Raw genomic sequence first — 25143 nt, forward strand, 5'->3', positions numbered from 1 at the left:
TAAACTTTATTTACAAAAACAAGCAGTGGGCTGAATTGGGACTGTGATTTTCCAATCTGTGGCATAGAGGACTGCAGAGGCGTTTTCAAGGATTCCAGTTACATGCCTACGAGGCTAGGCAAGTAACATCAAATGAGTAAAGTGCACTAGTTGAGATACATGCATGACCCAGCTATAAAGGGGCCAATCACTGTTTGGTGCAGCAATGAGGCTCAAAGGCTCATTGCTATGTCTTGTACATTATTGAGAGAGAGAAGAAATCTGGATTTGTGTGTTAAACCTTCCATGTTTTAAAAAGTTAGCATTAGCTTTAAATTAAAAACCAGCAACTTTGGGAGAAGAGTAAGACAAATCTGCAAGCCAGATACGGTCAGAGGACCATCATCTTGTGGTCTTTGCTTTAGTGTTTTTCCCTAACATTGCAGTTCTTGGTAGGAACCTAAATTTGGTCCTGTGCAAGTTAGAAGTCTCAGAAGAGTAGGATCTTCTTCCAAGGACATTGGAATTTGTTTTCTTTTCAGAAACACTTGATTCTCCTCATCAAAGGCCTGTGCACTGGCTGTAGCCGACTAGACAGGACTGAAATTATCACGTTTACAGCAATGATGAAATCGGCCAAGCTGCCCCAAACAGTGAAGACACTCTCAGATGGTGAGTGTTCCTTTGCCAAGCCTGGTTACCTGGCCTGCTTTTTCCTGTTTTGCTTTCTAGTGGCACCCTCCTCGCCCCTCGCTTTGCTTTCGTATTTTACAGTGGAAGATCAGAAAGAGCTGGCCTCACCAGTAAACCCAGAGCTGAGGCAGAAGGAGGTACAGATGAACTTTTTGAACCAGCTGACGTCAGTTTTCAACCCTAGAACTATAGCATCACCACCCACAGGCCCACAGACTCCGGTGAGTTACTTCAGCCAAATGTCCATGTTAAGATGATTAATACTAGAAAAAATAAGAAACGTATTTTATATTTGTTATATAAAATGATGTACGTGCCCATGGTAGAAAAAGTTTAAAGAATGCAAATTTTAAAAAATGGTAAAACTCACCCTGACTCCTTCTGTCCACAGGTACTATTTTGATGACCATTTTCTAACATTTCTTAATATAAATAAATGTAAAGAGCATGTTTTCTGTAAAAGACATCATTCTGTAGTAGCTGCAGGATATGTATATATTTAAAGCTATATATTTTCCTCCTTCTGGGAAAATAACTTGTATTTTCCCCAACATTAGAGAGGAATCTCTCATTAACTGGGGAGTCTGGAGAGTATCCATGGAGTTGCTACATTGTGTGGACAGTTGGTTCGGTTCTGAACTGCAGGGCAGCGGTCAACAGATGATAGTATCTTCATAGGCCCTTCACATCCCTTGTTTCTCTTAAGGTGGAAGGAGAAAATGATGAGCAGTCATCCACAGATCAAGCCTCTGCTGTCAAAACCAAGAACGTGTTCATAGCTCAGAATGTGGCTAGTCTTCAAGAGCTTGGTAAGACTCCTAATTGTTGTCAGAAAGCTGGTTCCTCTGCTTTTAAAAGTTCCTTAGTTGGAAAAGAATCAAACAGCAGACCGGAACCCGTTCGTAACGGGCCTTTTCATTAATTAGGCGGCTCAGAGAAGCTGCTGCGTGTCTGTCTGAACCTGCCGTATTTCCTACGCTACATCAATCGGTTTCAGGATGCAGTGTTGGCCAATTCCTTCTTCATCATGCCTGCAACAGTAGCGGATGCCACCGCTGTTCGTAATGGGTAAGGTGCTCCAGGGAACACATACTTTACATTCTAATGCTGTTCTCAAAAAGAGATAAACTGGTCAGTTTTTATGGACCCCTGCTTTCAGATTATAGAAGCAGGTGATTCAAAGAGACTTTTGTTAATCTTTTCTGGTATGTTCCAGTTTTCATTCACTGGTGATCGATGTAACTATGGCATTGGATACCCTTTCTCTACCTGTGTTGGAACCTCTCAATCCTTCTCGTCTGCAAGATGTGACGGTCCTCAGCCTGAGTTGTCTATATGCAGGTGAGAAGTTATGTCTGATCTCACCTTCTCAGTCAAGCATAAGTATACTTTCCAGAAACCATGAGATCCTTCTGTCCCCCAAGGATTATCTTACATCCTTTCTAGGTGAAATGAGGTCTCAGTAGGAATCTTGTAAGTTGTCCTGTTGTTTAACAGCTAGCATTGTGTTAAGTGCGTATTTGATTTCAATAGTGTGTGCAGATCGTAAGTGTCTACTGTATGAACAGCAAAATGCCAAGTGTTGTTGGGTTACTGAGGTGAATAATATGTTAATCCCTGCCCTCGAGGAGTCTGCCCCCAAACATGGAGAGCAGGTAGGACCACATAGTCTAATCTAAAACAGGAGATGCCAAAGGCAGTAAGAGAAACACGGTATATTAGGGGCACACAGAGAAGGGAGAGATTGAGTTTGCTGTGGGAGTAGGTTTGAGGAAGGCTTTATAGAACAGGTGGTATCTGTTTATGTTGGTAAATATGACCAATGTTATTCTTCATGCTTCCACAAAATCCCCTTTCTTCCCCTTGATCACTCTGCCTTGGAAGTGAGGCCTGACAGTTGGTGTTTACTCTTACATTACTGTACCATGACTTTTTAACCCTTGATTTTAAATATCATAGTCCCCGGATGTCTTGGAAGGTATAACAATTTCTGATGTTTACTTGGTTCTCTAAGTGAGGATTTGAATAATCTTAGAAACCTGACCTTGGGGGCATCAAGAAATTACTGAAGCTGGTCATCTTCCTACATTCTTTGGACAGTTTATTTTAAACATCTCTGTGCAAATAGGGATCTAAAAGATAACGACACTTTGCACTAGGGAAGGCAGTAGTCGTGAAGGAACTGAGTTCTGCTGATACATCTTGCGGGGCAGGTAGGATTTTAGCTTGGCTGTCCGTAGGCAGAGGCAAAAGCAGGACCATAAGTATTCTAGAGCTTGGGGAACATACTGGTGTGTGTGTGTGTGTGTGTGTGTGTTTTGATTAATGAGAGTTACAGCTGTGAAGAACGTAGGCGTCAGTCAGAGGGCTTAGGAATGTGGCCTAGGTCATTTGGACCACGGCCTCTGCAGGAGAGACCATAAAGGTTTTAAAGTATGCTATGATCTGAGCTATATTTTAGGAAGAACATTCAAGCAGTAGTGTGCAGGATATTTTGGTGTGGGGAGATATTAGTGGCAGGAAGATCTGTTAGGAGAAGTTTGCAGCCATTAAGGCAAGACCACACTTACGGCCTGGGCTAGCGCAGCAGCAGTGGAGGCTGAGGATGCCCGTGGCCCTGGGCTCCCCACGCCCATTCCTGTGCTTGTTTCCTGCCCTCTACCTTTGATCTTTGTGTATATATATGTTTTAAATATATCTTTATTGATTTCAGAGAGAGGAAAGGAGAGGGAGAGAGAGAGATAGAAACATCAATGATGAGATTCATTGATCGGCTGCCTCCTGCATGCCCCCGACTGGGGATCGAGCCCGCAACCCGGGCATGTGCCCTGACCGGGAATCGAACCCCAATCGCCTGGATCCTAGGTCGACGCTCAGCCGCTGAGCCACACCCGGCCGGGTGATCTTTGTATTTTTAAATGGTGTTTATTAATTTCAGTTTTCAGGGGATTGCTTAAATACCACATGGGTCTCAGTGTGTTTAGTCAGTAAGGATTAAAGATTAGTTAAAAATTTTAGATGAATTGAAGATCCCAGATTTGGTTTGCTTTTAAAATGTGATCACCTGGGATTAGATTTAAATAAAGGGATTTGTCCTTGATGTCTTCCAGAAAAACTAAATGTGGGATTTTTCTTCCATAATCTTAAAAAAGTTAAAAAATTATTAAAAATATATTTTAAAATTAGTAGATTTTATTTATTTACTTAAGGGAGGAAGGGAAGGGGGGAGAGAGAAACATCGATCAGCTGCCTCCTGCATGCCCTCTATTGGGGATCAAGCCCACAACCCTGGGAATGCACCCTCACCAGGAATTGAACTGACAGCCTTTTGGTGCACAGGACGGCGCCCAGCCAACTGAGGCACACCGGCCATGGCAATAGATTTTATTTTTAAAGCAATTTTAGGTTTACAGAAAAATTGAGCAGATTGTACAATTTCCATATACCTTCTCTCCCCCTACACATTTTCCCTTATTAACATATTGCATTAATATGATACATTTGTTATGATTGACCTAGTACTGATATATTATTAACTGAAGTTTATAGTTTATATTAGCATTCCCTTTTGTATTGTACAGTTATGTGTTTTTTCAGATGCACAATATTATGTATCCTTTATAGTTGTATCATTACAGAATAGTTTCACTGCCCTAAAAATCCCCTGCTCTCCACCTAGTAATGCTTCTTCCCTACTCTTATCCCCAACCTCTAGTAACCACTGTAGTCTTTTGAGACTGGATTTTTTTTTTTTTTAATGCTTACACTGTGCATTTAAGTTTCCATGTCTTTTGTGACTTGATAGCTCATCTCTTTTTATTGCTGAATAATGTACCTTGTGTATGTACCACAGTTTTTTATCCATTCACTTTCTGAAGGACATACTGACTGACTGCTTCTATTTCTTGGTGATTATGATTAAAGCTACAGTAAATATATGTGTGTAGGTTTTTGTGTGGACAGCAGTTTTCAGCTCATTTAGGTAAATACCTTGGAGTAGGATTGCTGGATCATATGGTAAGACTATGTTTAGTATTGCCCTCATGGAATTTACTTTCAGGAATCAGATCATTGAATTACTTGTGGGTTGTGTTTTTGTTGGGTTTTGGTGGATTCTTGGGGACCATGCCGTGATTGGAATCTGTGCATCTTTTTTTTTCAGGTGTGAGTGTGGCAACCTGTATGGCCATCCTTCATGTGGGTAGTGCTCAGCAAGTGCGGACAGGGTCCACGAGCTCCAAAGAGGAAGACTACGAGAGTGATGCAGCTACGATTGTCCAGAAATGTGTAAGTCATGCCTCTAGGGATACGGGTGCCTTGACTATTCAGGTGAGAGAATATGGCCAGTTCCATTTTCTTCCTTTATGGAGGAAAGGCCGTGGGGTATGCTCCACACCCCTTCCCCTTGGGGGAGTAGGTCTAAGAGGCAGTCTTTCAGTTTGTTTATTTGGCAGATTGGTTGGCCTTATAGAAAACACTGCATTGTTGTGCTGGCAGTGGACCTTGTAAAAGATGAGTCATTCATTCAGCATATATATTTGAGTGCCTACTGTGTGTCAGTGTGCTTTTAGTGGAGACATATAATACACAAGATAATTTCAGATAGTGATAAGTGTATAGGATGAATAAATGTGTTAGAAAGTGAGCAGTCTGGGTGTATTGCTTTAGATTGGTGGAGGGAACACCTCTGAGGTGACGTGAGCTGAGTGAAAAGAGGGAGCCGATGCCATGTGAAGATGAAAGAACGTGTAATAGAATTGTATCATTGGAAAGTGACTTGAGGATATTTAACTTTCAAAGCTACATTAATGTAGGTAGGATTTAGCATTTATAATGAAATATGTCAGCTTGCTCAGATTTTTGTGTGTGTTTGATATTGGACAGCTTGAAATCTATGACATGATTGGACAAGCAATCTGCAACTCTCGCCGGGCTGGTGGTGAGGTAAGAAACATTTCTCTTAGCTCTGCAACGTCCTAGTCTTGTTGACTCTAAGATGTGTTCCTGTCTTGTAGCCTATAAGATGTCAGTATTCATATTTTTCTTTTGCACCTTTTTCTTAGTTACCAGTTACAGTTGAGATTCAATATTATATTAGTTTCAGATCTCTCTTATGCCTCTTTCAACAGCACTATCAGAACTTCCAGCTCCTGGGCGCCTGGTGCTTGTTAAACAGCCTCTTCCTCATCTTGAACCTCAGTCCTACTGCCTTGGCTGATAAGGGGAAAGAGAAAGACCCCCTGGCTGCACTCCGAGTCAGAGACATCCTTTCTCGAACAAAAGAGGGAGTGGGCTCTCCTAAACTGGGGCCTGGAAAAGGGTATGTGTCCACCTGATTGCCACTCCTGCTTTGTTCTGTTTTGTTTCCCTCACACTTTCTACTGATGGAGGCTAGTTTAACTCTTCTCATCTCCACATCAATAGAAAAATTTGCCTATGTACCCAGTTGAATTTAACTACTACAACGATGATCCTAGTCTACCATCTCTACATCACAGCTGTGTGATTTTGGATAAAGCACTCATTTTCTCTGGTCTTGTTTCTTCATCTGTAATGAGAAAATATCTGTGTGATATGTATTTTAGGATTTTTTTTGAGCTTCCAATCAGGAGAAAGATGCTTTTGTGTAATGGGCTCAGTTGACTTGCATGTTGGCAACGTATAGAGAATGTATGTGAAGTGACAGATTGAGCCTTGCACATATTTGGGGTAGATTTGTGCAGGTTTTGAGGTAGAAGTACGATTTAGCATATTTAAGGCTCAACTAGTTCAGTGTGGCTAGAGTGGAGAAATTGAGGAGGGAGAGTGGTAGAAAATTAGGTCAAAGAGGTAGCCAGGGGACAGGTCACCTACGGCCAAGTGTAATCTGTAGGTGTAACAGGTTTTCAACAGGGGAGTGGTATGCTCTGATTTATTAGTGACTTGAGAGTAGACTGCAGGTTCATTAGACTAGGAGGAGGCAGAACAGTTAGGAAGCTGATGCATTGTTCCACATGAGGGGGGAAAGAGACGGAATAGGATGGTGGCAGAGGCAGAGAAGAGGTCAAATTGGGATCGATTTTGAAGGTGTAGCTGATGGGATTTGCTGATGTTTTGGGCGTTGAGTGTGAGAAATATGACATCAAGATTTTTGGCATGAGAAACAGTCGTGTAATTTACTAGCTAGGGAACAGCAGCTGGGAGTAGATCGAGAGGCAGGAAGGGGAAGAACAAAATAATTTAATCTTGGCCTTTGAGTTTGAGGTGACTGTCAGACCGCTATATGAGATGTTGACTAGGCAGTAGGGTATGTGAGTGTGGAGTTCAAGGGTGAAGTCAGATTCTTGATTTCATTCAGCAAATTAGTCACTGACTTCCTTCTATGTTAGTCCAAAATGTTTTGTGTTAGTCCGAAATGCTTTGTGTTAGGCTCTGTGTTAGTCTGAAATGCTTTGATGAACAAAAAAATAGACACATTCCCAAGAAACATAAAGTTGATATTCATGCAAATATATGTTGCGCATTTGACCTTGGTTAGAAAAATCAAGGCAGGCTTCCCTGAAGAAGTGTTCTGAAATATGCATTGGGATGGTTGGCAGTATAGTCATCCATTGCATAACGACGTTGTGGACAACAGCGGACTCTATGTACGACAGTGGTTTACCATGTAGTCTGGGTGTGTTGTAGTCTGTGTCGTCTACATTTGTGTAAGCTCACACTCTATAATGTTCACACAATGATGAAATTGCATTTCTGAGAATGTATCCCCGTTGTTAGTGACACATGACAGTAGACACCAGGCAAAGTAGGGAGGTAGGTGCCTTCCAGAGAGAACAGTAGTTTGTGATATTGTGAGTTTATCTTCACTCTTGGCATTGTAAAGGGAAATGGGAGAATGCCAAAAAAGTATCTATATTCTTAGAAGGAGCAGTTACATTTTAAAAATGGCTGTTGTTTCTTGAGATTTAAAAAGAGTACATGTACGTTTTATAAGCTACAAACCGTAGGAAGGAAAAAAAAAATCACCTGAATTGGTAAACATTCTACAGACATTTTTCTGTGCACCTGTATAAAATGTGTTTACAAAAATAGGGTTACTGTTATGAAATATTGTTGACATCTTTTCAGTGAACAAACTATGTACGTTTTTATGGCCGACAGTATTCCACTATATAAATACACCATAGTTGACTGTCTTATTAAACACTTACTTAGATTGTTTCAAGCTTCTTATTTTGATAAACTATGCTTTATTAAACCTTCTAAAACACCAGTTTTTGTGGACCTGTTTAATTATCCCCTTGGGGTAAATTCCTGGAAGTATGATTGTTAGGACAAAGGGTGTACTTATTTAAAAATTTGAAATGCTTTGCGGGCTGCTCTCATTTGCCTTCCCACCGGCTGTGCATATGCCCATTTCCCCAGGTCCTCTTTGACAGCGAGTATCATCAGTCTTCATGTTTGCTAACGTTGGAAGTGAGAGATGTTCTCAGTGCTCTTACTTGTATGCCTTTGGTTCCTAGCGTGATCGTGGTTTATTGCTCATTTTTGTTTCTTTTGCAAACTGCCTTTGCCCTTTGTCTGGTTTTCTCTTTGGCATTTGTCCTTGTTTTCTTACTGATTTACATGAGCTCTTTGTCCACTAGGTGTACTGACTGTCGTGTGTCATTCAGACAAAGTTTTATAGAAGTTGGTAACTTTTAACCTTTTCTTCTCAAGAACGATTTTTAAAAAGTTCAAACACCATTTCAATGTTAGCATCTTCACAAGACCCAGTTGCTTTGAATCGATAGTTTAAATTTTAAAATTTCATGGATATGCCCTGGCTGGGTGCTCAGTTGGTTAAAGTGTCATCCCAATACACCAAGGTTGTGGGTTCTGTCCCCAGTTAGGGCACAAAACAAATGTGGAACAACAAAAATCGATATTTCTCTCTCTCCTCCTCTCTCTTTCTCAAAAAAAAAAAAAAAAAATCAGTAAAAAAAAAAAATTCCATGGATTTGGAAGTTTCTTCTAGTCCTAGAGATCTTAACCTAAAGCCTGTGGATCCTTAGGCAGTCTATGGATGGGCTCCAGGGAGATTGTGCACTTCTGAAATTACACACAAGTTTTGTGTTTGTGCAATCTTTTTCCCTGCTGGGGAAAGGTCCACAGATTCTGAAAGGGGTCTAGGACCCCAAAATGGCAAGATCCACTGTTTTTAAGGTTGTAATTTATTGTGAGTTATCCTAAGGTTTATGTTTTCCTTTTTCTTTGTGTAGGCATCAGGGATTTGGGGTGCTCTCAGTAATATTGGCAAACCATGCTGTCAAGCTGTTAACATCCCTCTTTCAAGACCTGCAAGTGGAGGCTCTGCACAAGGTGAGGGGACTGTACTTGAAATCAGCATATCGATGGCTGGGTCCACTTCTGTGTAAGCTAGCTTGAGCTCTCTGGTCAGGTTATTTCCTTATGACTCATAACATTAATTCTCTTTTGATGTTTACCTTCAGGGTTGGGAGACAGATGGCCCCCCTGCGGTCCTGAGCATTATGGCTCAGAGCACCTCCATACAGAGGATTCAACGGCTGATTGACTCTGTCCCACTGACGAACTTGCTATTGACATTACTCTCAACTTCCTACAGGAAGGTGGGTGGGGTCATGCCACGGGTAACTGGGAAGATCTATAATATAACCTTAAAATGAGTGAGATTGACTGTACACTGTGACCTTTATAAACGTCAGATTTGTGGTAATCATTTTAAAGATGAGAGGAACTCTTAAATTATTCCAAACATTTGAATCAGCTATTGGTTATTAGGATTGTGACACATACGGCTACTTGATTTGTGACAGTTGCATGCTGAAACAAAAACATATAGGACACTATGGAAACACTCCTTTTTCAATTCCTTTCCATATCTTGGTTTGGAGTGCTTTTGTAGGGTAAAGCCAGGAGAGCCCTGAAGGGAGCTATTAGGAGCTACTCCTTGGATTTAGAAAAACAGTAAGACACAGAGAAAACTTTCTGAATGGTGGGTGAGATGAAGTAGGGTGACTCCAATTTTGTGGTCATCAGTTACACAAATCTCACTGTTTGCCTAGGCATGTGTCCTGCAGCGTCAGAGGAAGGGCTCCATGAGCAGTGATGCCAGCGCCTCTACTGACTCCAACACCTACTACGAGGATGACTTCAGCAGCACAGAGGAGGACAGCAGCCAAGGTAGAGGCCTCTCTCCTGACTCCCAGGAGATCAGCTACAGAGCGCAGCAGGAAGTTTCCCCAGTGGTTCCTCTAGTTTCCAGTTTACCATTTCCTTTCAGCTGCTTAGCCTGGATCTTTTTTTTTCTTAAATATGTTTTTATTGATTTCAGAGAGAGGAAGGGAGAAGGGGGGAGAGAGAGATGTGAGAGTTATTGATCAGCTGCCTCCTGCATGCCCCCTCCTGGGGATCGAGCCTGCAACCCGGGCATGTGCCCTGACCGGGAATTGAACTGTGACCTCCTGGTTCATAGGTCAGTGTTCAACCGCTGAGCCACGCCGGCTGGTCTAGATGTTGATTTTATGTGTACTCAAAGGTGACATGTTATTTAAGAGTAAGTTGAGCTGTCGAAGACTGCAAAGCCCAGATTGCTTTTCATTTGTTTTCCTCCAAAATCAGAATACATCTCGGTTCATATTTCTTTTTGTGTTAACCTATTTTGTGACCTCTGCTCTGACCTTTCCCACTGAAACTCAAGAGGTGTGTGAGGTGTTTGGTTTGATTGTTGTCATAGATGTGTGGCTTGGGGAAGCTTAGGGGGAAAAACTCCCGACTGTTGTCGTGAACTACAGGGCAAAACTAGCGCTCCCTCCTGCCTCAGTCTGGAGAGAGATTGAAAAGGGTAAGTATCTCAGGTTCTCTATAATCAGGTTTGTGGGATCAATGTACAGTATTGTGAAAGGTATGATTCTTATCTTGGGATTTACAATTGATAGGCAAGTAAAAATTTGCTCTTGAAAATATTTGGTTTATTGCTGGTAAAATAAAGTGAGATTATTTCTCTTCCTTTGTTGGGCTCCTTTAAAAAAAAAAAATCAGTTTACAACAAAGAAAACAAGGAAAAAGAAAAAATATGTCAGTTTTATTGGAGTATAATTTACATAAAGTAAAATGCTCCCATTTTATGTATATGTTTAGATGTTTTCAATTATAATTAGTTTCAGGTGTAAAAACAGATGAGTTTTGACAAATTTATGCAGTTGTGTAACTACCACCACAATCAAGATATTCTTGTGTTGCTTTTGACTTAGATTTTTTTTTTTAAAGCAGATATATTAATATTCTAAAAATGTGTTATGTTTGTTACTTTTTCTCTGTTCAGATGATGACAGTGAGCCTATTTTGGGGCAATGGTTTGAAGAGACCATCTCCCCCAGTAAAGAGAAAGTGGCACCTCCACCTCCTCCTCCGCCCCCTCCTCTGGAGAGCTCTCCGAGAGTTAAAAGCCCCAGTAAGCAGGCTCCTGGTGAGAAGGGCAACATTTTGGCCAGTCGCAAAGATCCTGAGTTGGTAAGTGGAATTCTGAGGCTAAGGGGAAGGAGAAATGGGAAGAGGTGTGAAAAGCATATCATTAGAACTAAAAGATTTTGCAGGATGGGTAACTGTAACATTTAAAGATATTTTTACTTAGGACTTAAATGTATCGATTATGCTTGATTAAATAACTTGTACTCTTGGTGGTGTTTCTGTGATTGAGGGTTAGTAACATAGTCTTCGGAGTTAGACAGACGTGAGTTTCAATCCTACTTCTCTCACTTACTGGTTTTGTGACTTTGGTCAAGAATCGGAACTTCTCTCCTCAGTTTTGTCTTTTATCATATGGGAGTGGTTGTATCTCTCCCACAGTGCCTCTAAGGATGTTATGAAGAATTAAAGAGCTCTTGGCATAAGTCTGGTACATAGTTCTTGCTAAGGATTTTTCCAACCAGTATTTATAGATGATGTACTCTGTGTCAGCCCCTGTTCGTAAGCTGTATCAGCAAACAAGTAAGATACAATCTTTGCATCCATACAGCTTAGTAGTCTAGTCAAGGATCTGGACATAAAACATTTACACAGTAATTCACTTTAATTTTGATAGAGAAGTAAAGAACCAGGAATTCTATGATGATAGTATAGGCATCAGAATTGAATATATCAGTAACATCCTAGAGCTGGACGAATACAGGACTTCAGAGGAGAAAGAAATGAATCAGCCCGTTTGGACTGTCTTCATACAATGTTTTGTGAAGTCTGTTGTACTAAACTGGCATACTGTTTTTTGTAACTGGTAGAATTACTTAACCGCTATAGGTGATTTAAAATCTGATTTTTAAATTCATTGTGTTTATTGCATGAGGGCTATGGGCATGTTTTACTTTCTGTTTGTATTCAGGATTTGTAAGGGCTCTGGGCCTCTGAACCTGATATGAGCTGTTTTTTTTGTTGTTGTTCTTTTTAGTTCTTAGGTCTGGCTTCCAACATTTTGAACTTCATCACCTCTTCTATGCTGAACTCGCGGAACAATTTTATCCGAAACTATCTGAGTGTATCTCTTTCAGAACAACATATGGCCACCCTGGCCAGTATCATTAAGGAGGTAGACAAAGATGGATTCAAGGGTCAGTAGACAGGATGTTTTTCAGTGGAGTTGGCCTTTCGGCAGGGTGGTACGATGCATCAAGTTGCTGCTGGAATGATTGGTTTTCCCATTTATCTTCAAGGTTCATCAGATGAAGAGTTCGCTGCTGCTCTCTATCACTTCAACCACTCTCTGGTGACTTCTGACCTTCAGTCGCCTACCCTGCAGGTTCGTGTGCACTGTGCCTGGCTAGGCCGAGAGCTCTGTCCACCAGTGCTCAGCGGGCCTCAGTGTTCTGTGGCTAAGGAACGCAGTTTCCGTGGAACCCCCACACTGGACAGAGGGCCAAGACAGTACCCTCGTATGTTCCTCTGCCTTAATTAGGGTCCACTCAGGGAAAAGAAAGTGTGACTCGGTGAACGTAACGGAGAGGAAAACTTCAAAAGCAGACAGCCCCCGATGAGCGTCATCCTGGGAAAGTGGACAGAATCAGCGAGGGCAGTTTATTAAAACATACAGATGGCCAGCGGACACAGGAGCTGTTCCCTAGCAATCTCAGACATACAGATTAGAGGTGTGCTCTAATGGAATCAAATTCCCGGAGGTAGCTGCTCTCAGACGCACTCCTCCTTGCAAACCCACCGCCACAGTGAAGTCTGGGATCTTGGTCATGGGCTTGTGGCTCTTACAGTTTCTCTCCCCACTGAAGTAGCTGATGTCCTGACTTCTAAATCTAAAGTTTCTCATTTCATTAGTTCCATATATATATATATTTATTTTTACATTTATGGTTCTTAAGTTTTAAGGTTATTTTATTGTCTTTAGTTTTTATAGCAAATGACATCGTGCTCTATGCGATCTTCCCAGGCTTTCTTTTTTCACAATATTATTTAGTACTATATTGCCAAGATCCATCTATATTTTTGCCTATTTTTGTAGTTCTTGTTTTGACTGCTGTATGATGTTCCGCTATCTTTGTGATCATACCAGTTTATTCATTTCCCCTCTGCTCCCACTGATAGGCCTTTGGGTTGTGTCAGGTTTCATTGCAGTTCCAGGTGTTGCTATGATCTTCTTTGTACATTTCCTGTTTAGTTGACAGGTTATGGAGTTTGTGACCTTAAGCAGTTTGTGCCAAACTGCTCTTCTAAGTAGTTTTACCAAGTTTTACTCCCACGAGCAATGTGTCAGCAGCATGTGCATTCACATTCTCTCTCAACTTTTGGCAACAACATATTTTCATAACTTTCAACATTGTCAGAGTTAGCGGTTCTCAATCTTTAGTGTGCGTGAGGATCCCCGGGGAATTTGTTTAAAATGCTGATTCCTAGCTACTGTGACACTCCCCTCCCCCCATAGAATTTGGTAGCTCTCCAATAACTTGTGCTACTGTTCTGAAAATTTTTTATTACCCTTAAGATTCTTTCAGTGGATTCTCAGAATCAAGACACAATTCAAGGGCTTGCACTTGTCCCCAAAGGACCAAAATCTAGGAAGCTATTTCAAGAGGTTAAAATTGATTTTCATAATCCCAACCTATTTAAGAAATTCTTCAAAATTTTCTTTTGTTTTTGAAAAAGATAATTATAAAAGCTATTTATACTTACCTACGGTTACATGAAAACTTTTTTGGGGGAGATAGGAAAGGGAATATAAGTTGAGTAGAAAAACTGTTGACCTGTCTAATGAAGAGAAGGAAATGCTTCAGTTAGTATATGGCTGGCAGTACTTCTCAGACTGTATAGGGTCAGGGTGTCCTGCCAAAATTATCAGTTCTTTGCCAGATCTGACTTTATTTAGGGAAGTTCCAGAGTTCATAGACTTGGTCTTTTCCTGCCTAAACTTGTCCAAATAATGGGGAAGAAATATTTTTCTCCAGAGCATAGTTCTTAAGACTCCTCTAATGATGTTGTCCTCTTAACATTTTAAAAATAATTACGGACCTTGTGTCGACATGTAACCTGATTGCCCATAGCTACTGAGGAAATCCTCAAACCTCCCTTTTCATTTCATCTCCAAACGTGGGACTTTAAATTCTTCCCTCGAATTTCATAGCTGTGGTGGAAGAAAGTGCAGGATAGTTAGTGTAATCTATCTGCTGTTGAGATCCCCACCTTGGATATTGTTTCTTTGGAGTAATGTACAAGCCGCGTTACCCAAAGTGCCTGACTTTTGTTGCAAAACACAAACAGTGTCCTGTAAGGGAGGTTCATAAAATGTGCCTTGGTCTTAAAAATTGTCTTCAGCTGTTAGGAAGTACAGAACCCTGGTTCTGAGTCAGGCCAGCGGGCCTGCTCCCTACTTAGAGAAGAAATGGAAATCTCCTTACATCTTGGGAAGAGGCTGTTTTGAAGAAAGGCTGCGGGAGGAGATGTGCTTGGTTGCCACGGCTCCTCTGCTCTTTCAAATGTGTCAAATAAGCAGTCTCACTAAGATGTTGTGTCTCCTGAAGCCAAACGGCAAAGCAGGCTTCGTCTGGTTTTACTTTGGTGCTCTGCTTCATTGACCATTGGTGATGAGCTTAGACTCCAGCCCTGCCTCGGAGAGGACATCGGGGATGGGGCTGAATGTGCCAGTCCTCTAATCACATGGTTCTTCTGGCAACCAGCTCCCATCCTGAAGCTATCTAGGGCCGACCTGTGTAGGGCCTCACCTTAGCATAAACCCAAGTATTACTGAAACGGGCTTATTATGATTAACAAAACACACTTTCACCCCTGTCACTTAGGAAATTACAAAAGTTTTAGGATCTCTGTGCCAGGAATGGGACTAAGACCAAATGTGTATTTCTTACTATATCACAATATTAGAGGGGGTTAGTGTTTAATGGCTATAGAGTTTCATTTGAGGAAGATAAAGTGCTGGATAGAGATGGATGGTGGTGATCATGGTTGCCTAATTTGTATGAAATTAATGCCACAGAATTGTACACTTAAAAATGATAAATTTTATGTTATGCTATTTTATCACACACACAAAATTGTCTGGTACTTTTAATACTAGTTTATTGCTAGTACCTACTAAACGTTAGCTACTATCTTTATTACTTTGTTACTATTACTATATTTATTATTATATTTAGTATTATAGAATTCTAATAATTTAGTAATGTTATTACTATAGTGATGTAGGTTCATTCATTCAGTATACTAGTAAGCATTCACTGTGCATTTTTTATGTGCCAGGTACTGTTGCAGACACTGAAGAAATAAAGATGAATTGGTGTGGGATTATGAGAAAAAGGGATATATGTTGTGGATGGGGGACCTGTTGTAGGGACCATGGAAAATTATTTGAATGGGATGAAGGACATGGGGAGGAAGGAGTCTAAGATACTGCCTGGGTTTTAATCCCAAATGGAGACTAGAAGGATGTGTTGTCTTTCATAGAAATAGGGAAGTGAGGAAGGAGAGCTGGCTTGGGGTAGGAGAAGTGATACTCAGTGCTCAGTTTGCTCACTGTTAGATTTAAGTCAGCTCAGAGGTTATGTTTACTCACGGATTACTTATTTCACATTTACTCATTTACTCAGAATGATTCTTTAGGTTCTACATGAGGCACTATTTGCCATTTTCTCTCTGTTTTTAAAAACAAACGAGTCAGTGTAAGCTTATCAACATGACTTTGTTTCAGTCACTTCTGGTAGGCCAGTCTTGAAGCTGTTGTGTAGACTACAAAATCGTATAGTGCGTGTGACGCTTTCCTCTAACGAAGGAGTACACTAAAGACAGTTAGCAGAGGTGCTTCCTACGTGATTATATTGCTTCCTTTGTTGGTAGGTTGAATTTTATAGCCCTTTCAATCAAATGAGAAGACATTTTTTATATTTTTGCATACAAGAATTGTATACAAGAATTATTGTACACTAGGTTTTCAATGTTTTTAGTTTAAACTGTCACCATTACATACTATTATTGAAAAATCATCTTAAATATGATGAAATTCTGAGGTACCAGTGGGCTGAAAACATCTAGAAAGTAGTTGGAAATGTGAGTCTGAAATTCAGGAGTTAAAAAATTAAGGTTGGTAGTACAGCTTTGGGAATTATTGAGGCAATTGTTGAAGTAATGAGAAACTGTCAAAATGGATGGATATAGTAAGAGAGATGAGATGAAGGCAGGCAGAAACCTCACCAGCACTGAAGAGGGCTGGAGAAAAGGGTACTCGGAATGAATGGTTCGGGCCAGGGATTTGCTGCTTTGGCTAAGTTTCACGTCTTAGAAAGTCAGTTCCTCTTGCTTAGAGGTAAGAGGAATTGAAGTGTTAGGAAAAAACCAGGTTGCTGAGGAATGTTAGCTCATTCATTCCTTATGGCTCTGAGGCCTAAAAACTGACACAAAGACACAAAAAACTGACACAAAACAAACAAAAACCTCACCTAAAAATATTGTGTAAGTAACATTGTAAGGAATATATGTATATTAACCATACTTCTTTCACCAAATTCATGATTTTAATTTTCAGGTGTCTTCTTCTAGTCTCTATATAGTTTGCATAGTTTTACAGTTGTAATCAGAACGTTGATACATCTCGTTTTCTGCCTTTTTAAATTTTATATATATATATATATATATATATATATATATATATATATATAATGTTTTTATGTTTACCTTGGTCTTTATAGCTGCCACCATTATGGCTGCATGTCCCTTGAACATGTAGGTTTTTTTCTGATTTTTTTTTTTATTACACTAGTGCTACAGTGTTTATTTTTTATATAGCTCAGGCATTTTTTTTTTTTTTAATTGTTTCCTTGAGTCAGGGTTTGAGAAGTCATTTACAGCTGTATTGAGCATAGGTATTAAAAATGTAGGTTTTAGAGGTAAACCTGGCTTTGTTACTTGGTAATCTGTGGCTTTGGTCCTGTCCTTAAACCACTCTGAGCTGTTTCGCTCATCAGTAAAGTGGAGCACATACCTACCTACCCAACGTTACAGCTCTGAGCATTTAGTGTGACTGTGTGGCGCTTAGCCTACGGTAACTGCCTGGTATGTGTGAACTACTCATGATATCTGTGATGTTTTGAATAATTATTTCCAAGGAATGAGGTCCTCTAGGATATTTTATGAAAATATAATTTAATTTGGCAGACTTAGAAATTTATCCTGTGTCCTGAGGTAACCATGAGTTGTGTTTTCTGAAGCCAAGTGAGAAAGCAGGCTTTTGTCTGCTTTTCCATTGGCATTCTGCTCAGTTTGTGTGTTTGAGAAGATAAGTTGCAGCTTAGACAACTGAGCTGAAAGTAAAGCTCATTTGAAAGACATACCACAACTGGAGGCAGACAGCCCTGGTTAATCCTAGACGCCTTGACATCTTACAGGCAAATTTCCCTGCTAATACTGTTAATATGAGTTGTTGGACCTACAAGATGTTGGATCTCCCCATTTTGAGTGTTATTTGCAGTATGTAACTGATTATGAAGGAAAAAATGTTAGCTATTACAGTTGTTCAAGTTTTCTTTGGAAAGTACAGACTTTTCATGTTCTATCCATTTGGAATATTACCTGATTCTGCTGTCTCAATGCATTTCTGCTTTTCAGGACCCTGTTTCTGGCACTAATTAATGATAATTGTTAATGGGGTTAGATTAGTAATTTTTTCTTTATATTTTTGTCATTTGTTGAATGAAATGATCTTTTTCAAAGCCACTTCTAAATCTGAGTTTTTCATCCTCACTTGTTTAAATAGTCCTTCCAATATTAAGAAGTGGCATTAGAGAGCATTTGTCACCTTTGGCCTCACGCGCTTCCTTTGCCTAATGGCCTCTTGTATATCTTTCATGTCAGAACACACTGCTGCAGCAGCTGGGAGTTGCTCCTTTTTCTGAGGGCCCGTGGCCCTTGTACATCCACCCGCAAAGCCTCTCTGTACTTTCACGCCTCCTGCTCATCTGGCAACATAAAGCTGCCGCTCAAGGTGACCCCGATGTCCCTGAATGCATTAAAGTTTGGGACAGGTAAGAAAATGCCAAGAGAAGCCCTGTGCAGAAGGTTATTTACTTTTTTGTGTGTTTGAGTTCTTTGTAGTTAACCTGTGCCTCTGGGGTGGTACTCTGATAGTGTTTAAAGTGATGCGGGTGGAGGAACGTGTTTCTGATGGAGGGGGTTGGGGAAAAACATACTGTTTAAAAGACTACAGGGGTATGTAAACTATGGTCTGGAAACAGAATCTTCCTTCAGCACAGAAAGGATTTGGTTGCAGTTATGAGATAGAACCTGAATCGTGAACGTAACCAATTTTATCCTGACCTGGTTTTTTGAAAGAGGGAACAGGGAGGCCAACTTGTCTTTGGTTATATTGCTTTCAACGTGAAACCACTTAGAGTGACTCACAGGATTTTTTGGACAACTTTCAAAGAATTTTTTCACTTGGAGGAAGCTCAGATTAAACATCTAAATAAATCCTCTTTAGATGGACCTATATTTGCCATTTTTGTTTACACGGTTAGAAGTCTTCAGAGTGGTTTGTTTTCCTAAAAGGCTTTGCTTTTTTCTACCCCATTCTGCGATCAAATAACTAATGCGGGATTTGAGAAAGCATAAACCCATTCGAATGCCAAAGACCCTGCATCTTTCCTGGTGGAATCTTGCAAAAAGACCAGGAGGTTGGGGGGGCTTTGGTGAGGGAAACCTTTATTAAAATACAAATCTCTATTCTAATAGCCGAAGGCAGTAGAAACAATTGGCTACATTTATTCCATATTTGCATGAAAGCTTTTCAACAAGTTACCTGAATAGCAGAGATTTGAATTATTTTAGACCATTATCATGCATTGATTTAGCCTGTACTGTAAACTCTCAAAACAAAAAGTAAACTCTAAAATCAATGCATAGGGAAAAGTAATAGTTGTTTCTACCTGACCAGGTTTGTTAATTTTAAAAAAAAAAGGCACCACCTTTTGCGACTTTACCTTCTTTTCCATTGTCACAAATGGCTTGGGTTGGCAATAACGCTCTGCGGTTGCCCTTGACATTGCTGAAGGGCTCTTGTAGATGAACCTGGCTCTTTTGTAATTAAGATTTAGTTTTATCTTTTCTTTCCGAGTTGCCTTTTGTCTTCCTCCATTTTCTGTCTTAGTGCCTGGGTTTAAGAAGTTTAGCTCTCCTCGGGCACTTGGCCTGGTGACACTCTGGAGGGTGTTCTGATATTTCCCACCGGACATACTGTCCTTTTCTGTGTTAGGTTTCTGTTGACAATGAAGCAGAATGCCCTGCAGGGGACGGTGCCCAGCGAGACGGAAGACCTGAACGTGGAACACCTGCAGCTGCTGCTGCTCATTTTCCACAACCTCACCGAGAAAGGCCGGCGGGCCATATTGGTCCTTTTTGTGCAGATCATCCAGGAGTTGAGCGCCAACATGGAGGCCCAGATGCGCTCTGTGCCTCTCATCCTGGCTCGCCTTCTTTTGATCTTCGATTATCTGCTTCACCAGTACTCCAAAGCCCCTGTGTATCTGTTTGAGCAGGTACGTGGACATGCTCTGTTTGCTTTACTAGCTGCTATTGAGAGTGTTTTCTTCTCGCGTAACCATGATCCAAACCAGGGTGACCTGTTCATTGAGGTTTTGGGTGTTCGTTGTGGTAGGTGTTTGAGTAGCCTTAGGAGGAGCCCACTGGGACTTGTGATTGTGCCCTCACACTCATTGTTTAGCCAGAAGCGATAGATGTAGGTTACTTGATTTGCTGTGTTTGTTAAAACTGGATTATAGGCTCTGTTCACAGGTTTCCTTCTTTGACTTAACCTTGCCTTGTCTAGCACAGTGCCCTGAGCATCGGCCCTCAGTGAGTGTCTGTTAGTGGTTGAATGATGGTTGAGCGATAAATTTTATGCATCAGTGAATTCCTTTGTAGGGATCCAGAATGAGGATGGAAGGGCTAGTTAAGGATTATTATACTCAGCATTTCTTAAAATGTTCCACTGAGCACTATTCCTTTTATACTCCAGCAAAAAGATACTTCCCAAAAGAAGTCACAGAAAAGTCTAAGATTTTATTTTAGTTTGTGAGTTCCCCAAACTTTGATGCATTAGTCTACATCATGCCTGGAGTGAAAAGCAGCATGGTGACTGTGTACCTTTCTTACTTTGAGTATTTGTTTTAAAAGGTGCAGCAAAATCTGCTCAGTCCTCCTTTTGGGTGGGCAAGTGGCTCCCAAGACAGCAACAGCCGCCGGACGACCACCCCCCTCTATCATGGTTTCAAAGAAGTAGAAGAAAACTGGTCCAAGCATTTTTCATCAGGTCAGAAAAAAGACTGTCAATAAGAAACTGGTTCATTGGTTCTCATGGGCAGGATTGAATTCGGAGCTTGGAAATTCCTTGAGGATCTTTGCTCACTAGTTTAGTCTACTCCCAACGGGTGGCAAGTACCTACAGATTTAAAACATTTTCAGAAATAGATGCTCACCTATCCAGCATTTATTTTAAAACAAAAAACATTGAGACACAAAAATTAGGAATTCTTTTTTTCTGGCCATAGACTGCAGTATATTCCTGCCACTCTGGGTGATTAAATTTAATTTCCCTTAAGGATGTGATTCTAATTCATAGGCTAAATTTCCTTTAGAGTCAATATTCAAAAAATAATGGGAGCCATGACATTCTTTCTAGTGTTTCTAGTTGTCCATTGATGAGATGCCTCTTGTGTTCATTTTTAGTATGTGTTTGCTCTCATCCTGAAGATTGTTAGATTTTAAGTGTATTTTGTGGAAACTTTCATCAAGTGTTCATATGAGTTTACTATCATTGGGATCTCTTATTAGTCCCTTTGGAATTGGGGAAATAGCATTTAAGTTTAAGGTAGTCCAATGATACAATTTTGTTGATTAGCTTGATCATAAGAGCATGTTACTTAACTCCTAGAGTGGTGGTTCCCAACTGGGGGTGATTGTGTCCCCCACCCGCAAAGGAGACATTGGGCAGTGTCTGCAGACATATTTAGTTGTCACAACTGGGAGTGTGCTCCTGATATTCAGTGGGTAGAAAGTCAGATGGTGCCAAACATCCTGTCATCCACAGGACAGCCTCCACAGCAGTTATCTGGCCCAAAATGTCAATAGCATCAAGGTTGGGAAACCGTGCTCCAAAGTGTTTTCTTAGTTTTTACATTTTACACTTAATAAACAGAGCCGAGAATAAAGCACTTCTTTAATAAGCACATTATTTTTCAGATGCTGTGCCACAACCCAGATTCTACTGTGTCCTGTCTCCAGAAGCCTCAGAAGATGATTTGAACCGACTCGATTCTGTGGTACCAGGAATTTTAAAACCCCATTTTATGTGCGGGTCAGATGGTTTCCACCAAAATCAGTCTGTCGGGGAAAGGGGATGACTTTATGTAATGAGAGAGTTTGGTCTGTGTTAAAGTTTGAGCTTATTCTAAGAGGAAATGCTATTTTGAGGTTTGTTTGCTGGGCTCCACTTCTGCTGTGGGATGCCCTCCTGGTGGTTGACACCTCTGACACATCGTTCCTGAAGACCCTTTCAGCATTTTCACATGCCAACGTTTTAATGGACAAACGTAGTTGCCTTATTCTAAAGCCTGCACTGTGTGCTAAATTGAGTGAGGACCCTGAGTGGGAATCTTGCTGCAATAAGGAATTGTCAGTCAGAATTTAAATGAACTCTTTAGGTTAAGCGATAGTGGAGGTAGTAGGAAAAAAAATTTCCAAAAAGAAGAAGAAATGATTTTCTTTCTTTCTTGGTATTAGGCGTGTGATGTCCTCTTCTCCAAGCTTGTCAGTTACGATGAGCTTTACACTGCCCTGACATCCCTGCTTGCAGCTGGGTCCCAGCTTGACACGGTCAGGAGAGAGGAGAACAAGACTGTAACCGCTCTGGTAAGGCAGAGGGAGCTGGGCTAGTTAGGAAGTTTGGCCTTTGTTTGATAACTGGGTAGCAGTTCTACCAGAAATCCCCTTCTAGGACCTAACCAGTTCACTGAATATCTGTTTGCAAAACTGACTGGTCCTCAGTATTTCTATGTAGTTAAGGTGGTTATGTTCATCTTAGAGATAAATTTATCATCTTTTGTTAACATTGGGGAAAATGTGACTTTAAGGGTTAATGGCCACCTAAGTATTGCATATCCTGTGAGTGTTTGATGGGTGATCCCTGTGGTCCCAGGAATGTGTCTCTATGTCTGGAAGCCTTAGCAGCAATTCGGGCCTCAGAGAGGGCCAGCTGATTGTGGGCCTGCCGAGGACAATGTCCTGCTTTTTTTTGGTTACTTGTTAAATTATTTGGGGAGCCAAAGTTGTCTTAGAACAGCTTTTTTGGCCTGTGAAGTGCACAGGATATGGAGCAAATTATTTGTATGTGTGCTTTCACATGTTCCCCTTTATTAGATATATTCTCTAGCATGTCCTGAGAGCAGACTTGAGAGCCAAATCTCAGTTGGAAATTGGGACTCCACACTATTCTGCGTTGAGAGTTGTGTTTGGAGCAGTTCTCACTGTTAGGGAGACCTCGAGGCAGTGCTGCTACTTCTGTGATTGCTTTTTTTGCTTCTTCCAGGAGGCCTGTGCCCTTCAATATTACTTCTTGATACTGTGGAGGATCCTAGGAATTTTACCACCATCAAAGACTTACATGAACCAGCTGGCCATGAACTCGCCTGAGATGAGTGAATGTGACATCTTACACACCCTGCGGTGGTCTTCTCGCCTCCGGATCAGCTCCTATGTCAACTGGATAAAGGTACCACAGTGGAATACAGAGCTTGCTGCCAAGGGGTATCCTGTAGTCTCTGTGCTGCTGGAAGCTTTTAAATGTAAGGGTAATAAAAGCTTCAGACTCTGTCTGTATTGACCTTCTGAATGCTTGTTTCTTGCTGTCCAAATAGGATCACCTTATCAAACAGGGAATGAAGGCTGAACACGCCAGTTCTCTTCTAGAACTGGCTGCCACCAAGTGCAGCTCAGTGAAATACGATGTTGAAATTGTGGAGGAATACTTTGCTCGACAGGTATGCTAGTTTTGGATCCATATGATGGAATTTGGCTTTTGCCACAGCCTTTTGCCACAACTCATTGATATCTTGGTATTTTTAAAGATCTCATCATTCTGTAGCATCGACTGTACCACCATCTTGCAGCTCCATGAAATTCCTAGTCTGCAGTCCATCTACACCCTTGATGCTGCTATCTCGAAGGTCCAGGTCTCTTTGGATGAGCACTTTTCTAAGATGGCTGCCGAGACCGATCCTCACAAGTCATCTGAGATCACCAAGAACCTCCTCCCGGCCACACTGCAGCTCATCGACACCTATGCGTCATTCACTAGGTGTGGGGGGCTGCCTGCCCAGAGGTGGCAGAAAGGGAGAGTTTAGATCCTTGGGTGGTTTACTTTCTTCAGGATTCTGAAAATTCCTAAAATTGAGCTTTGTAGTTCTAAGTACTGTTCACTCTTCAGATCCCCATGACAGAATTTTATGGGTTTTCGTTTTTATCAGCTTAGGTTTTTTTTCTCTTTTTCTTTTCTTTCTTCTCTGATATGAAGGGAGGGGAATTTTCAGATAGTTCAGTAAGAGTCAAGAGAAAGTTTAATTTTTATAAACCTTTTAATATTTTCTAGCATTTTACTTGTGAGGTACAAAGAAAGATAATGTAGTTTTTCTAAGCTCTGTCATTTGTTTTCACTAAGATGAAGCTGTTTAGATTTTATGGTATGTAGTTAGAGAAACAAATTCTCAATGAGTTAGAGTACATCGCATGCCATGTATATTTGTTTGTTCTTCATGCTGTCAAAATATTTTAGAATTCATTTTCAGTGTATAAAAATAGGGAGATTATTCACAAATCAAAGTTTCTCGCCTTTTTTGTGTTGGAAGTACTGGCAGAACTGGGCCTGACTTCCCACGTGTCAGTAACAAACCAGAGCTGCACTTGGAGTGACTACGCTTGTAGCCGTGCTCCCTGGGCCCCTTTAAGCTCATTTATTTTGTCTGGTCCCTGGAGGATTTCACTGTTTAGCTCCTATGGGGCTTTTATGTCAACAGGGACTTGGATCTTTGTAAACCTTAACCAATGTCTTTTAATGTAAATGCCTTACAGTACAGAGAGGATTGTTGCCTGAGGCAAATTTTTGAACAAATACGTATGAGCAATAAACATGAATAACAAATAGGACTACTTGCTGTGTGCCAAGTGGTTTTCTAGGTGCTAGGGTATAGCAGTGGCAAAGCTACGGCCCTGCCCTCTGGGAGCTTATAGGCTTTAATCTGGCCAATTAGGCCAATACTTTCTAAACAGAACTGTTACTAGATGTTTCCGGGCAAGTAAGTTTGGGAACTGCTGGGTAAATAAAACAGTTTTTATTTTATTTTATTTTATTTTTATTATTATTTAAAACATATCTTTATTGATTTCAGAGAGAGGAGAGGAGGGGGGGAGAGAGATAAAAGTTTTTAAAACATATGCACATATATACACACTTCTCAGAGCCTTTATACATTGCCAATCTTCCAAGGCCAGGGGGAGAAGGGTCGATAACAGTATTCACTGTTTCCTGAACTCATTTATATTTAAATTATGCTTTGGGAGCATTTCAGAGAATGTGATATTCTTTGGGAAACAGTTACCCATTGGAATTCTTTTTTTTTTTTTTTTTTTTAAAGCAGAAGCCTTTTTTTTTTTTTTTTTTTTATGTCTTTATTCATTTCAGAGAGAGGAAAGGAGAGGGAGAGAGAGAGATAGAAACATCAATTATGAGAGAGTCATTGATCGGCTGCTTCCTGCACTCCCCCGACTGGGGATTGAGCCCACAACCCGGGTATGTGCCCTGACCGGGAATCGAACCCTGATCGCCTGGATCCTAGGTCGACGCTCAACCGCTGAGCCACGCCCGGCCGGGCCCCATTGGAATTCTTAAGAGACCAGAAAGGGGCATGAGCTATCAACTACAGCTTA

The 25143-nt window shown here is 40.8% G+C and overlaps 1 protein-coding gene across 8 annotated transcripts in view; it reads left to right on the forward strand.

The window, feature by feature from the left end:
• The window catches only part of UBR4 (ubiquitin protein ligase E3 component n-recognin 4), a 118951-nt gene that overhangs the window by 9201 nt on the left and 84607 nt on the right, over window positions 1-25143 (forward strand). For all 8 annotated transcript variants that reach the window (XM_081146133.1, XM_081146135.1, XM_081146139.1 and 5 more), the window contains exons 4-25: window positions 522-651; window positions 754-893; window positions 1379-1481; window positions 1599-1740; window positions 1889-2013; window positions 4835-4959; window positions 5557-5616; window positions 5802-5992; window positions 8913-9012; window positions 9144-9281; window positions 9738-9855; window positions 10997-11184; window positions 12116-12275; window positions 12378-12463; window positions 18025-18194; window positions 19421-19703; window positions 20341-20476; window positions 21406-21485; window positions 21946-22074; window positions 22751-22933; window positions 23079-23201; window positions 23289-23518. In XM_081146133.1, coding sequence (XP_081002259.1) covers window positions 522-651; window positions 754-893; window positions 1379-1481; window positions 1599-1740; window positions 1889-2013; window positions 4835-4959; window positions 5557-5616; window positions 5802-5992; window positions 8913-9012; window positions 9144-9281; window positions 9738-9855; window positions 10997-11184; window positions 12116-12275; window positions 12378-12463; window positions 18025-18194; window positions 19421-19703; window positions 20341-20476; window positions 21406-21485; window positions 21946-22074; window positions 22751-22933; window positions 23079-23201; window positions 23289-23518 — 3140 coding nt within the window. The remainder of the gene's footprint in view (window positions 1-521; window positions 652-753; window positions 894-1378; window positions 1482-1598; window positions 1741-1888; window positions 2014-4834; window positions 4960-5556; window positions 5617-5801; window positions 5993-8912; window positions 9013-9143; window positions 9282-9737; window positions 9856-10996; window positions 11185-12115; window positions 12276-12377; window positions 12464-18024; window positions 18195-19420; window positions 19704-20340; window positions 20477-21405; window positions 21486-21945; window positions 22075-22750; window positions 22934-23078; window positions 23202-23288; window positions 23519-25143) is intronic.

This window comes from Miniopterus schreibersii, assembly GCF_964146895.1.
Source record: "Miniopterus schreibersii genome assembly, chromosome: 8".
NCBI lineage: Eukaryota > Metazoa > Chordata > Mammalia > Chiroptera > Miniopteridae > Miniopterus > Miniopterus schreibersii.